This window comes from Dendropsophus ebraccatus, chromosome 8, assembly GCF_027789765.1.
Source record: "Dendropsophus ebraccatus isolate aDenEbr1 chromosome 8, aDenEbr1.pat, whole genome shotgun sequence".
Lineage (NCBI taxonomy): Eukaryota > Metazoa > Chordata > Amphibia > Anura > Hylidae > Dendropsophus > Dendropsophus ebraccatus.
Window position 1 is genome coordinate 14,184,222 of NC_091461.1, and position 15,531 is coordinate 14,199,752.

At 43.1% G+C, this 15,531-nt stretch overlaps 1 protein-coding gene across 1 annotated transcript in view; it reads right to left on the bottom strand.

Annotated features, from left to right (window-relative positions):
- Positions 1-15,531, bottom strand: part of LOC138799960 (ephrin type-B receptor 5-like) — a 70,715-nt gene that overhangs the window by 23,792 nt on the left and 31,392 nt on the right. The window contains exons 4-5 of the mRNA XM_069981765.1: positions 1,708-1,866; positions 251-583 (exon numbers count right to left, since the gene is read on the bottom strand). Coding sequence (XP_069837866.1) covers positions 251-583; positions 1,708-1,866 — 492 coding nt within the window. The remainder of the gene's footprint in view (positions 1-250; positions 584-1,707; positions 1,867-15,531) is intronic.

The following is a 15,531-nucleotide window of genomic DNA, read 5'->3' on the forward strand; positions in this document are numbered from 1 at the left end:
TAAAAGAGACCCTCTGCTTTAGGCAATATCTCTGGTTGATTCACAGGGTCTCAAATGAGAGATCCTTACTATCAAAACACTGGATCGCGGGGGATCAGAACAGCGGAAGATTGTCAAGGGATCTTTCTAGCAAATCAAAGAACCCCTTTAATAGCTGAACAGAACCCTATCATGGTCAACGTGTAGATGCAGATTTACATTTAAGTCCAGTGAGACCCCCAGCCCCTGCCCCGGACCTCCCACCACTGACCTGACTGACTGATGCTGATGTTCAGCGAGGCGTATTTGGGTTGCTCCACGCTCATCTCCGACACCTTATTGGTGGACTGCACTTCCAGAGTATAGGCCACTCCCGGCAGAAGTCCGGACAGCTGGACCCGGGTCTGGGTGATCCCCACCTGTCCAGGCCTGAAGGTCACCCCATCGCCACAGCGGAGGCAGCGTCCGTTCACACACTCCTTACACGCCACCGAGTACATGATTTCTGTCCGGCCCCCCATGTCTTTTGGGGTTCTCCAAGTCAGAGACGCAGCTCCCGGACCAGTGACTTCATAATTCATGTCATACGGAGCTGAGGGAGGTCCTAGAAATGGACAGACAGGATCAGCAGTGATGTAGGATGGAAGACTCACAGTTCTATCTACAGTCACTGTAACAGTGTCATATAGCTGTCCCTGAAGCCTGAGGTATAAATTCGGAAGGATGCTGGGATCTAAAAGGTAATAAAGGCATGTGAGACTAACAATTTCTTCCATACTTGTTATTACCTATTCACTCTCCTTTCCCCAGTTCTAGGCTGCTGCTTTCGGCTGAAGACACAAAAATCTGTAAGTGAGCTTTTCTCTCTGTCTCCTCCTCCTCCCCCTCCCTTCTGAGACAGCTAATGTAAACAAGTCCCTGATTGGCTTTATCTGCAACTTTGTAGCTTCTTTGTGATGCCAGAGGGATAATCAAAGTGAATTTATCAGCACCTTGACCTCAGATGAACCCTTACAGCATTACAAAGAAGCTACAAAGTTGCAGATAAAGCTAGTCAGGGACTTGTTTGCATCAACCGTCTCAGAAGGGAGGGGGAGACAGAGAGAAAAGCTTACATACAGATTTTTTCATCTTCACCTCCCCAGTCATTGACTAGCTGAGTGGGCAATTGCTCAGCCAGGCTGTGACGTTGCAACTGGAGGAGTCAGCTATGTGATTCCATCCAAAAATGACATCCAGCAGCCATCAGCAGGACCTGGGAGCGGTGCTACGGAGGCTATGGAGGCACAACTCCAGGTAACAGGTAAGACAGGTAAGTTCACTTTAAAGTGAATGGAGCTGAATTGTACTACCACACACAACCTGAGGCCAGGGGTGGTGCTGTTTAGTGCAAGAAAGTAACTGTGTTTTTGTCTAATCCTGAATAACCCCTTTAAGGTTTTCTGGGGGCCATTTATCAAATGGCAGATTATGATTCATGGCTTTAGGTTTAGGCCTCATGCGGGTGTCCCCCAAAGTCCCCCCCCCCCCAATTAAAAATCAATAATTAGAACAATAGACAAAGAGAAAATGACAATAGATTAAAACTGACTAGCTAATTCTAGAGCGCCCCATTAAAGCTGCTCCCTAGGCAGATGCCCGGTGGGCCTGTTCAATATAATGGAATACAATGGGCCCTGAATACAATTCATATTAGTCAATCTGATCTCCTAATATTTGGCCACTCACCAGTACACGGAGATTGCTGCGACTCCTCAGGGGTGCGGTAGAAACCTTTATTACACGGGCAGCTGAAGGCACCGGGGGTGGTGGTGTTGCTGTTGGTTGGGCAGGTATGGCAGCGAGCAGCAGCGGCATCTGGAGGACTGTAAGTCCCAGGAGGGCAGGCTGTGAACATAAAGCATATTGTGCAGATACTATACATATGTAGCAGAGCCGGCTTAACATATGTTGCAGAATTGCCTACATTGCCAGGTGATATATTATGTATTCATGTATTGAGGGAGTTGTGCCCATCCTAGCTTAGCAGGTTCACAGATGCAGCAGAGCTCAGTTTGTCATGTGGTGATACAACAATACAAGGACTCCATGTTAACTGAGGTTAACTGCCATATTTGCCACATTGTGACTTGTCTCGTGCAAAAGTCAAGTTTAGCTCTGCTACGTACGACAAACTCAGTCAGCTGCTTGTGACGGGCTCGGCTCTAATTCATTTGACAAATTTAGTTCTGCTACATCGGACAGGATCAGCACGGCTACACTTGATAAACTCAAGTTTTGCTCCATCTGGCAATTTCAGGCCTGCTACATGGGAAAGTGCAGCCCTTCTATGTCAGACAAGCTAAGCACTGCTACCGGCAGGAGATAAACCCGGCTCTACTACATGTGACAAGCTCAGCAATCTCACAGCCGCCATAGTCAGCTCTGCTACATTAGACATGCTTTTTATGTCTGCCATACTCGGCTCTAACTTGTTTGACAAATGCCGCGTTTACATGAACGATTATCGTGCGAATTTGCACAATAACAATCGAATTCGAACGATAATCGTACGTGTAAACGCAACGAACGATCGAACGACGAGTGAGAAATCGTTTATTTTGATCTTTGAACATGTTCTTAAATCGTCGTTCGCAAAAAAATCGCAGATCGTTCCGTGTAAATAGTCGTTCACCTATTTTACCTATGTGCGAGATAGGCTTAAGCGATCGCAAAACGAATTTTCCCTATGATATATCGTTCCGTCTAAACGCTGATCGTTATAAAAGAAAAATCGTTACTCGTTAATCGTACGATCGAGCGAATTAGCGCTCCGTGTAAACCCAGCAAAACTGGGGTCCATCTACATTAGATTTGGCACTACCATTGGAGAAACTCAGCTCTGCTGTGTCGGGGAAGCCCAGAACTAAAGACTTAGGGTCCTATTACAAGAAGCGATATTTAACGACTAACGAGAAACGATCGCAAACAAGATTGTTTATCGTTAAGCTGAAATCGTTCACCATATCACACAGAACAATGGTCGTTAGTTACGATTGTTACTATGATCGTTTATTCCTTCTGATCCCATCAAAACAATGGACAATGTGCAATTACACTGATCGATTAGTGAAAAAACGCGGAACTTGAGCGAACGAATGTGGAATTACAGCGAACGATTAACGATAATTTTAGGTTCAGTCTGAATCGACATATGAACGATTTTCCGATCGTTGCCTGCAATTACACAGAACGATTATCGTTTAAATTTGAACAATTTTTTGCACGATAATCTTCCCGTGTAATAGGGCCTTTAAGGGGACCTTTACACAGAAGGATTTATCTGACATATTTTTTAAGCCAAAGCCAGGAATGGATTTGGGAAGAGGAGAAATCTCAGTCTTTCCTTTATCACCTGTTCTCTGTTTATAATCTCTTCCTGGCTTTGGCATCAAACATCCGTCAGATAAATCTCTCTGTGTAAAGGCCGCCTTAACAAAGACTTAACAAATTTAGCTCTGCTACATTGGGCAAACTCAGCTCCAATTAGTTTTGACAAAATTCTCTTCTACATTTGAGAAGTTCAGATAAACTCTTTATTAAGCTTTACTATATTTGACTTAACAAACTCAGCTCTGCTGCACTGGATCAGCTTAGAACTTCTGACAAGCTCGGCTGATCCCTCTACAGAAGGCAAACTCAGCGCTAAAAAACTTGTAAGAAAAGTTCAGAACATTTGTTAATTCAGCTCTGCTACATCAGTTAGTAGTTAATATTGCTTCCTTGGGGTACGTGCACACTACGGAATCCCGACGGAAAACCTGACGCGGATTCCGCAACTTGCACCCGCTCACGGACTCCATACTGCATGGGCGGATTCCGCTGTCCGTCCAAAGAATGAACAGGTGCATTCTTTGGATGACGGAATCTATGGCACAGGTCGAAAGGCGCGTGGCCTTGGTAATGGTAATCTGTCAGATAACCTTTCTGTGTAAATGGACCCTAAGGTCCCTATTACGCGGAGCGATAATCGACCCTATCCGTCCAATCATCACTCTGTGCAATAAACACAACAATCAGCCGATGACAACGATCATCGGCTGATCGTTGATATAGGTTTGGACCTATAATTGTCGGGCGCCGACATGTAATAGCGGTGCGCGGCCGGCTGCTGACAATTTCCAAACTCTATACATTACCTATCCATGCTGCAGGGCTCCTCTTGCGGTCTTCTCACCGGGTCCCGCACGCTCCAGCTTCAAAGCTGACAAGCTGCTCAGCCAATCACTGGCCGGGACCGCTGCTTGTTTACAGATATTATCGGGCTGTCTAATACTACCCTTAGTCTCTGATCCCCTTGGCCCGGCTATACTGATCTCTACATTACTGGTTTGCAACATCTGAAAAGCTTCAATTAGACCTGAAAAGTTCACACACAGTCAGCTCAACTGCATTGAACAAAATTAGCACTACTATACTGGCCTCTGCATTCCCAGTTTTGAACATCTAAGAAGCTCAGCTTAGTAAACACTGATAAATGTAGCACAACATCTAACAAAGTCAGCTCTGCTACTTCTGACAAGCTCGGCTCTGCTCCTTCTGACAAGCTCGGCTCTGCTCCTTCTGACAAGCTCGTCTCTGCTCCCTCTGACAAGCTCGGCTCTGCTCCTTCTGAGAAGCTCGGCTCTGCTCCTTCTGAGAAGCTCGGCTCTGCTCCTTCTGACAAGCTCGGCTCTGCTCCTTCTGAGAAGCTCGGCTCTGCTCCTTCTGACAAGCTCGGCTCTGCTCCTTCTGACAAGCTCGGCTCTGCTCCTTCTGACAAGCTCGGCTCTGCTCCTTCTGAGAAGCTCGGCTCTGCTCCTTCTGACAAGCTCGGCTCTGCTCCTTCTGACAAGCTCGGCTCTGCTCCTTCTGACAAGCTCGGCTCTGCTCCTTCTGACAAGCTCGGCTCTGCTCCTTCTGACAAGCTCGGCTCTGCTCCTTCTGACAAGCTCGGCTCTGCTCCTTCTGCTCGGCTCTGCTCCTTCTAACAAGCTCGGCTCTGCTCCTTCTGAGAAGCTCGGCTCTGCTCCTTCTGACAAGCTCGGCTCTGCTCCTTCTGACAAGCTCGGCACTGCTACATCTGACAAGCTCGGCTCTGCTCCTTCTGACAAGCTCGGCTCTGCTCCTTCTGAGAAGCTCGGCTCTGCTCCTTCTGAGAAGCTCGGCTCTGCTCTTTCTGACAAGCTCGGCTCTGCTCCTTCTGACAAGCTCGGCTCTGCTCATTCTGACAAGCTCGGCACTGCTACATCTGACAAGCTCGGCTCTGCTCCTTCTGACAAGCTCGGCTCTGCTCCTTCTGACAAGCTCGGCTCTGCGACTCCTGACAAGCTCAGCTATGCTCCTTCTGACAATCCCAACCGTATTCCATTATCAGCTGATTTCTGGTAACCTTCATGTCAGCAACAAAGTCATCCCTGCAACTTCAACTAGTTTCCCATTCTTACATCTAACAAACTCAGCTCTGCTACATCTAAATAATTCAGCCTAGGGAAGAGCAGCGTCTTAGTTTCAGCTGCTGGAATTGGGACACATTAGTAGAGCTGGGTCTCAGGGTGATAGTGAGAAGCACATGTAAATAAGTGGGCAGTGCCAGGGTGAGGCCGCCCGGGATTCCCTCCATGCTGCAGCGTTCATTGCGTCTGGCTCTGTGGTGCAGGGAATGTATCTTGGAGACAGGTCAGGCAGAAGTGATTGTGAATAACCGGGGGCACTGCCGCACTCTCTATGCTCAACCCTCTCTAATTATAGCAATTAATACAAGGTTCAGTGCAAATCAATACAAACTGTGAAAGTTTTTTACTATTTCATTAAGCTTGTATGGACAGATTGTCACCCTGAAAGCGATTGTCACCCTCCAACTTTTATTCTCATCCCATATTCCGGTCCAAAATTCCTTTCAGGTTAATTGTTTAACCCCTTGGTGACCTGGTTTACATTTTTTCTCACCGCGCCTTCTAAAAGACACAACGCTTTTATTTTTCAATAGACACAAAGAGCCGTATGAGGACTTATTGTCCGAACTATGGGGCTGTATTTGGGCCATGGGCCATAGTTTTTATCGTCACCATCTTAATATAGATGCAACTTTTTAATCTCTTTTTATTATTTTTCTACAGTTTGATGTGAGCAATATTGCTTCCTATATACCATAATATAACTAATATAATACTGCCCCCTATAGACAAGAATATAACTACTATAATACTGCTCCTATATACAAGAATATAACTACTATAATACTGCTCCTATATACAGGACTATAACTACTATAATACTGCTCCTATATACAAGAATATAACTACTATAATACTGCTCCTATATACAGGAATATAACTACTATAATACTGCTCCTATATACAGGAATATAACTACTATAATACTGCTCCTATATACAAGAATATAACTACTATAATAATGCTCCTATATACAGGGATATAACTACTATAATACTATCTCCTATATACAGGAATATAACTACTATAATACTGCTCCCTATATACAAGAATATAACTACTATAATACTGCTCCTATATACAGGGATATAACTACTATAATACTGCTCCTATATACAGGAATATAACTACTATAATACTGCTCCTATATACAGGGATATAACTACTATAATACTGCTCCTATATACAAGAATATAGCTACTATAATACTGCTCCTATATACAGGAATATAACTACTATAATACTGCTCCTATATACAAAAATATAACTGCTATAATACTGCTCCTATATACAAGAATATAACTACTATAATACTGCTCCTATATACAGGACTATAACTACTATAATACTGCTCCTATATACAAGAATATAACTACTATACTACTGCTCCTATATACAGGAACATAACTACTATAATACTGCTCATATATACAGGAATATAACTACTATAATACTGCTCCCTATATACTGGAATATACTATAATGCCGCCTATGTACAGTACATATAGGAATATAGCTACTACAACATCGTTCACCTATATCATGGTGACTATTATTATTATATCATTGTTGATGGAGATCCATCTTTGATACCTTTTTGTATAATAACATCTGTATTCATATTTGTCAGTCTGATATATTATGTTATTGAACAATACTCTATTGTATTAGTGATAATAACCCTCGCTCCATTAACCCCAGTGATTTGTAGCTATGAGTCCAGTATTGCTGTCGTCTCTCTCTCAGCTTCCTCGCACCTCTATGAACTCTTGCAGACAGGGCTGCTACCTCGTATTGACCCACTTTTAGTTTTTAACTTTTGCTTTTCCTTTTATTGATTTCAGTTGTTTGCAGAAACTTTCCATTACCGCAGACTTGATGGACATAGAAATGTGCTTAATATTGCAAGGACCTTCTCCAGATTTAGAACCGCTATTGAGCTTTCCGCCTTTCTGCGTACTGTATCTGATGAGCATTGTCGACCCTGAGACTAGAAGAGGAACATCACTTCGATAGGTTATAAAGAAATCTGGCAGGTGAAAGTCCAGGATACCAACTTAAAACCTTCAAATTACAGATACCAGGGTCCCTTAAAGGGACAAATCTAACCTGACAGGGGAGCTGAGGATGAAGGTACACTTCTTATCTTTATCCTTCGCGACGTTCTTATCTTTATCCTTGGCGCTCTGAGGGCGGGGCTAATAAGGAAGTGGCCGGGGCTAATGAAGAAGTGGTCCATCCTGGGTCATCTGACTTCCTGTGAACTACAGGATGGCATTTAGTGTGGTGTCCCACCACAGGTGTTGCTATTAGTTTCACCCTTCGTAAAAACCTGTACTTTTTGGATATAAGTGGTGATGTAATAGTACCAAAGTTTCGCCACAAGATGTCACTATTGCAAGTATGTGTATTCCGTTATTGCACAGCTGCATTATTGAAGGGGATTATTGTTTGTTTATATGTAACATGGATCTTCTTCTATCCAATGATTTCTCTCTTTACTTCTCACATATGCACTCTTCACCCATTCACAGCATACCTTACAGGGGCTGTCACATGAGTAGAGGAAGTGTAGTGCCTTTCTATGGGTGGCAGTGCCAATAGTCCAGGTGGGTCACTATTCCACTCCGGACTGCCGTCATAAGTAACCAAGGGACGCCGCAATAACCCGGCAGGACACTGCTCACAGGGGAGCAAGGTATAACCGGCCCTTTAAAATAAAAGCAGGTGTGTCACCATACCTTTGTGCCCAACCGGCACTGGCGTCACAACATAACATCACTGGGCCCGGCTGTATCTCGGCCAACCACCATAGAGCTGCCATCACACCTCACCACCTAGCATGTGACTGGCCGGGTCGCCTCCACACCGGGGGTTTACCACCGCACCACAGAAGTAGTGGTGTTTTTTCTGTTTATGTTTTTTGCTATGATTTTCCTAAAATCTTGCTATTTTACTGCTTTTATTTTGCCATTTTACCGTCATGTTGGAAAAGTCAAAATATGCGAAAAATGCTGTAAAAGTTTGACGTGTGAACACAGCCTTAAGGCTTCAATTCTTCATAAAACACCTCAATCCTCCCAACCAGGTGACCCCTATCACGTATCTGCATACACTTCATTACTCTGTTAGTTTTCTGTATGACTTTGGGAAAAGTAACTTTTCTGCTTTTATATAAAGATGAGTTTTGGATTGTACAATGAACTTTAGCTTCTTCACCCTGTAGCCCATGGCCAGCACAGTGCACCGTGTTTTCTCCTCCACTGCACCGTACGTAATATGAACACATTACTTCAATCGATTGCGCTGAGGCGGCAAACATTCTTTTTATTTTGTTGGACAAAAATCACAATGGCAAGTGGCTTCTCGTGTTGACGTGTTCTGATTTTTTATTTTTTTTTTTCTGGATCTACACTACATGGTAACATAGGGCGAACTTTACAGAATGACTATGAAGTGTTTTTAATCTATATCTATTAGAGATCAGCAAACTTTTTGTAAGGTCGGTTCGGTAGGTTTGCCGAATTTTGAAGCAAAATTCGGGTTTGGTTTGACAAACCCCAACTTTTCTTAATCCTCCTAAAATAATATAATTTTAAATTTTTTAGGAGATTAAGCAGTTGCATATTCCGTAGTTAGTTTTCCATATGCTAGCTTTGCATAGACGTGATCCCCGTGCATGCTGATTGCTTTCTACCCCGCCATCTTGTTTTGTGTACATTTACTTATCATGGCATGTTTTGGTTCCAATGTTGTTGTTGGAAACGAAAAACAGCAACAAGGGAAAGAAAACATGCCATGATAACTAAACATACAGAAAACAAACTGGCAAGGTAGAAAGCAATTGGCAGACACAGGATTGTGTATATTGCTTTCTACCCTGCCAGCTTGTTTTGTGTATACGTACCCTTCACAGCATGTTTTTGTTTCAATGTTGTCTTTTGTTTCCATCAGCAACATTGGATCAAAAAAAAAAAAAAAATACTGTGATAAGTAAATATACACAAAACAAGCTGGCGGGGGACACTGGACACCCGAAAGAGGACACAGGGGGAGTGCGGACAGGTAAGCATAGTTTTTTTTATGTGTATTAAATTGTGTGGCTGCCATCTTTATGGACTAGTTACAAACTTTGCAAAAAAAAAATTAATTCCAACTCAGCAATGTGACTCTGTCTTCCTATAATGCCCAAGTAACAGGGCCATATTGTGCAAATACAACATAGTACCCAAAAGTGCCCAGTGTGTTCCAGGTTTCTATCACCCACAGACATGGTGCCCGCATGAGTACTCCTTGATTGAACTTCAATATTTCCACTATTTTACACTGGAAATTTTTAGGGCCCTATTACACAGAGTGATTATCATCCATCAAACGGGCAAATATTCCTGGGGTGATTATTATGGTATGTAGAAAATAGTTGTCTGTTGGCAACACATTTTCCTGTGTTATAGGAATCTAAATGAAAGTAACAAGTGAAAATTGTATTTATAGAAGTTCGGGGTTTAGCTCAAGATGTTGGTTGTTCCCAACCAGCTGTGTGCAAAATGTAGTTCAAACAAATGAAAGTGAAAAACAAAACAAATAAAAAACATGAAGCAAAAAGACACAAAAATGAAAGACACAGGAGTCAATGTCTGTGACAGAATAAAAAAACCAAAGGAAAACCAGCACTAACCCCCAGGTGTGGGATTCAGAGTACTAACACTCTGCTTACTTGACGTGCAGAGTGCCCCAGGGGTAGCAGAGAGTGGGAAATTATTCTCACTCTAATAATCAAATACACCAATTTGTCAGGTTAGCGGGTGTTATAGAAGTGTTTACCATGTGACACTGCCGCCACAAATATGACCTAAATAATGGAAAGGTATCCAGTGAGCTGTTGTTACTGACACTACATAGGTGCCAGACGTCATCTACAAGTCACTGCCTGGCTGTCCAGATGCAGAAGAGACATTTATATTGAGTGACACACAAGTGACGTCTTCTCTCATTGGAGCCCTTTTCCTTTTTTTTTCCTCTAAATCACTCTGCCACACACTCTTACCCTAAGTATAATAACGCCACACTCTGTGCCCCTGTATATAATATTACCACACACTGTGGCCCTAAATATTACACTGCCATAGACTATGGCTCTGAAAATAATACTGTCATACACTGTGCCTCTGAAGATAGTGGTGCCACTGAATATATTACTGCCATACACTGTGCCCCTGATCATAATACTGCCACACACTGTGCCCCTAAATATAATACTGCCATACACTGTGCCCCTAAATATAATACTGCCATAAACTGTGCCCCTAAATATAATACTGCCATACACTGTGCCCCTGAATATGATACTGCCACAAACTGTGCCCCTAAATATAATACTGCCATACACTGTGCCCCTAAATATAATACTGCCATACACTGTGCCCCTAAATATAATACTGCCATACACTGTGCCCCTAAATATGATACTGCCATACACTGTGCCCCTGAATATAATACTACCACACTCTGTGCCCCTGTATATAATATTACCACACACTGTGGCCCTAAATATTACACTGCCATAGACTATGGCTCTGAAAATAATACTGTCATACACTGTGCCTCTGAAGATAGTGGTGCCACTGAATATATTACTGCCATACACTGTGCCCCTGATCATAATACTGCCACACACTGTGCCCCTAAATATAATACTGCCATACACTGTGCCCCTAAATATAATACTGCCATAAACTGTGCCCCTAAATATAATACTGCCATACACTGTGCCCCTGAATATGATACTGCCACACACTGTGCCCCTAAATATAATACTGCCATACACTGTGCCCCTAAATATAATACTGCCATACACTGTGCCCCTAAATATGATACTGCCATACACTGTGCCCCTGAATATAATACTACCACACACTGTGCCCCTGAATATAATACTACCACACACTGTGTCCCTAAATATTACACTGCCACACACTGTACCTCTTCAATATAATACCACCACACACTGCCTATAAATATAAAACTGCCACACACTGTGCCCCGAACATAATACTCCCATACACTGTGCTCCTAAATAGTATACTGCCATACATTCTGCTGCCACACATTCTGCTGCCACCTCTGTCTATGTCAGGAACTGTCCAGAGCAGGAAAGGTTTTCTATGGGGATTTGCTGCTGCTCTGTACAGTTCCTGACATGGACAGAGGTGGCAGCAGAGAGCACTGTGTCAGACTGGAAAAAATACACCACTTCCTGAAGGACATACAGCAGCTGCTAAGTACTGAAAGACTGGAGATTTATAAATAGAAATAATTTTCAAATCTGTGTCACTATTTTATTTATTTTCAACTTAATTTTAAACTAATTTTAAACCCTTCAAGACAGAGCCCTTTGATGCACAAAAGTTCGGGTCAGATTAATGCCATGTTCCTCCTCGCCTTCTAAGAGCCATAGCGCTCTTATTTTTCTACCTACAGGGCTGGTTGGGGTGTCATTTTTTTGCGCCATGATCTCTAGTTTTTATTAATATCATTTTGGTGTAACAGAAAAATTTTGATCGCTTTTAAAAAAAAAAAATTCTGATATATAATTTAATAATTTTTTTGTTTGTTTCCGTTTACGCCTATCACCGAGCGGGAAAAATAATGTTATATTTTAATAGATCGGACAATTCCGCAGGCTACGATTTTTAATATGTTTATTTATTAATTTTTTAAATAATTTTATTTTTATAATGGGCACGGGGGTATTTTAAACATTTATTGGGTTTTTTTTTAACATTTTTAAAACTTTCTTTATTACACTTTTTTTTTACACTTTTTATTACTGTTAAACATGCAATTAATAGATTGCCTGTACTGATCTATGCTATGCCATAGATAGCAGAAAGCAGACTCTATACATGGGTCGCCGATCCGACAGTACAGAGTTAAGTGACTGTCGGAGTTAAGTGACTGTCGTCACAAGCGATCGGGACCCGATCACTCAATGACAGATGCTTGATCTGTCACTGAGTACCTTAAATGCCCCAATCGCTATAGATCGCAGCGTTTAAGGGGTTAATGAGACCTCTGGCCCCGGACACACTGATGTGTGCGGGACTGCTCTTACTGCAGCGGTCCCGCACACATCAATGCAGAAACGTATATATACATTCCTATTGCACGGGGTATGTGCAATAGGAACGTATATAAACATGTTACTGATGGGAAGGGGTTAAACAAGCTGTTAGTTGCTACTGGGCACCATCTGGTTACCTATAGCCATACATGTTGTCGTAAGGTTCATGTAAAAACGGATACACAAAGCTTTCATGCCCTTAGACAATGGGATACATGGGTTTAAGGCTATTAATCAACATTTAGCTAGAATCAAACTTTTTGCTAAAGTTTGCTAAACTTTTGAAAACTTTGCTGGCCGCTAGTAGTTAGTGGTAGTTATATATTTATTATTATTATTATTTTTTTTTTTATTCCTATATAATTCCCACACAATACAACAATGTTTAGTTACCCCCTAATAAGTCCTTCTCAGTCCGCAGTGCTCACGAGCATCAGAGAAAGAGCTGGTCTGGGTGGAAGAAGAAACTTTTGCGGCTTCCGATAGAAGACGGAAAGCGTCCATATGCGCGGACCTGCCCGATGTTCCACCTCCCGTTCCTCTCTACAGATAACAGAGATGCCGCTTGCGGAGCACATTGTCCATGAGCCGGGGCTGTCGCGCTGCAGCCACATTGACATTTTATTCTTCAGAGAAGCAGAAATCCGTTCCCGCTTTGGGGCCTATGACCTAGATTCATCATCAGGAGATAAATGTTTAAGGTTTATCTTTTTTTTTTTTCTCTTGCCATAGGGAGTACAGGAAGGAAAAAAAAAAAAAGTGGACCGGATTCTGCCTGATGTCGTATTCATGTAAAGAAATGAAGGGATGAATCTTTTATAAAGATTAATGTATTTTAAACATGGTATAGGCCTGTTTCATCCATCTATGTGTCAGGGTGAGACAGGTCGGGAATCGGAGGAGGTTAACCTAACAAGGAAAAGGTTTTGTGCGATGGAAGCGTGAACATATAGAACAGGACTGATCTGTCATCGTGAGCATTCGGCTGGGGATACATAGTGGTTTCTAGTCACGCATGGACACGTGACTTGGCCTCTTGTTTAAGTAAATAGGATCGCATTGTGACCTACAGGTGAGCACGACTGCAACCCCACAGTGGCAAAAAAGAAAAAGGAATTTGAGTGAAGTCACCAAACATGGGCGTTCCTGTCACATGACCAGAAATCGCTGTCTAGTCCTTGCATTCAGGCCAAGTTTTGAAGTGGGGGATTTCGGGACAGGTAAGTATACCTTCTTTATTATGTTCCCCCATCCCTAGTCCAAAATAAACCTCCTCCCCGCTGGACTTCTCCTTTAACAGGACTTTTATTTTATAATTACTGATGGCCCATCCTTAAGATGTACACTTAATATAACAACACATACTACCCTACCGATCAGCCGGTTGGCCTACTCACAAAGCCTGCAATATACAGTCAATGGGAGAACAGAAATGAATGGGACCTGAGCTGTAGTAACCTAGCATGGCCACTACATAGTGTATGGAGCCGTCATCTTTCAGCTACATTTACAGTGTATTGCAGGAGGTGCAATTTTGACAAATGGCTTGTTTTGAGCCTTCCATGCAACACATACAGGTTATGCATCAGTTGTGTGTCTTAAATCATCTCTTTTTTTAAAACTCTGTTAGAGCCTTGTGAGCTAAAGGGGTTTTCAGGCCCCTGTGTAAAAAGGAGGGGGGTGGGGAAGAAGGATCATACTTACCTTTTTTTTGCTGCTCTTCTGCAGCTCCTGTTCACCTCTGTCTAGTTCCCCGATCTTCTATCTTCTTCCTGGTTCCAGACCAGTACTCAGAATCAGGACTTGCTGACTCAACCAATCACTGGCCAAGAAGGGACAGTGCTGTGGCCATTAGTAGGTAAGAGGCTGATATGGCAGGTCCTGGTGCTGAGCACTTATTTTTGAAGCAGGATGAAGAAACGGAGGAACGTGGAATGGGGATAGGTAAGTATTTATTTATTTATTTTTTTATTCCCTTTACCCCCACCCCACCCTCAGACTGGTATCCTGTTAATTTTTACACAGTGGTCAGAATACACTTTAATAAATAGAGAGAAAGGCCCCTCAACTAAGGAGAGAGCGAGAGAGTGTCCCACAGAGAGTAGGCAGCATAGGAAATTATATGCAACCAATGAGTCAGCAGCCACTCTAATGTGACTTAATCCACTCGGGTTAAGATCCAGAGCAAGAGATCAACAGTCAAGAAGATAAGTTAAGCAGAAATGATAGCAGATGTGTTGCTTTCCAAGAAACTGGCATGTGTCCAAGCTAACTCACACGGGCACTTGTATCGGCCATCGCTAAACCCTGGGCTTTACACTTAAAACCTTTGTGTTTCACTGCAAAGGAATATTGCATAGTATCGTCTCATGAGGCTTCAGTTGTACCAGTAGGGGGATGGGGCCGACTCCCTGTCGCAGCAACATTTTAGAGGGTGTTTAAAACCTTAAGCGGTATGTGGTCTCTACAGTAAGGGAACTTTTACACGGAACGATAATCGTCCGAATCGGTCGCAACGATTATAGGTAACCTATATCAACGATCAGCCGATGACAACGATCATCGGCTGATCGTTGATATAGGTTAGAACCTACAATTGTCGGGCGCCGACCGCGCAGCGCTACATGTAATAGCTGTGCGCGGCCGGCGACTGATCATATACATTACCTATCCACGCTCCAGGGCTTCTCCTGCGGTCAGCTTCTCCCCGCGTCCCGCACGCTCTAGCTTCAGAGCATCCTGTCTGAGCTGACAGGCCGCTCAGCCAATCACAGGCCGGGACCGCCACGGCCTCTGATTGGCTGAGCGGCCTATCAGCTCAGACAGGATGCTCTGAAGCTAGAGCGCGTGAGACCCAGGGAGAAGCGGACTGTAGCAGGAGCCCTGGAGCGTGGATAGGTAAAGTTTATCGTTTAAGCAAGGGCTGCAAGGACATCGGTAACAATGTCCCTGCAG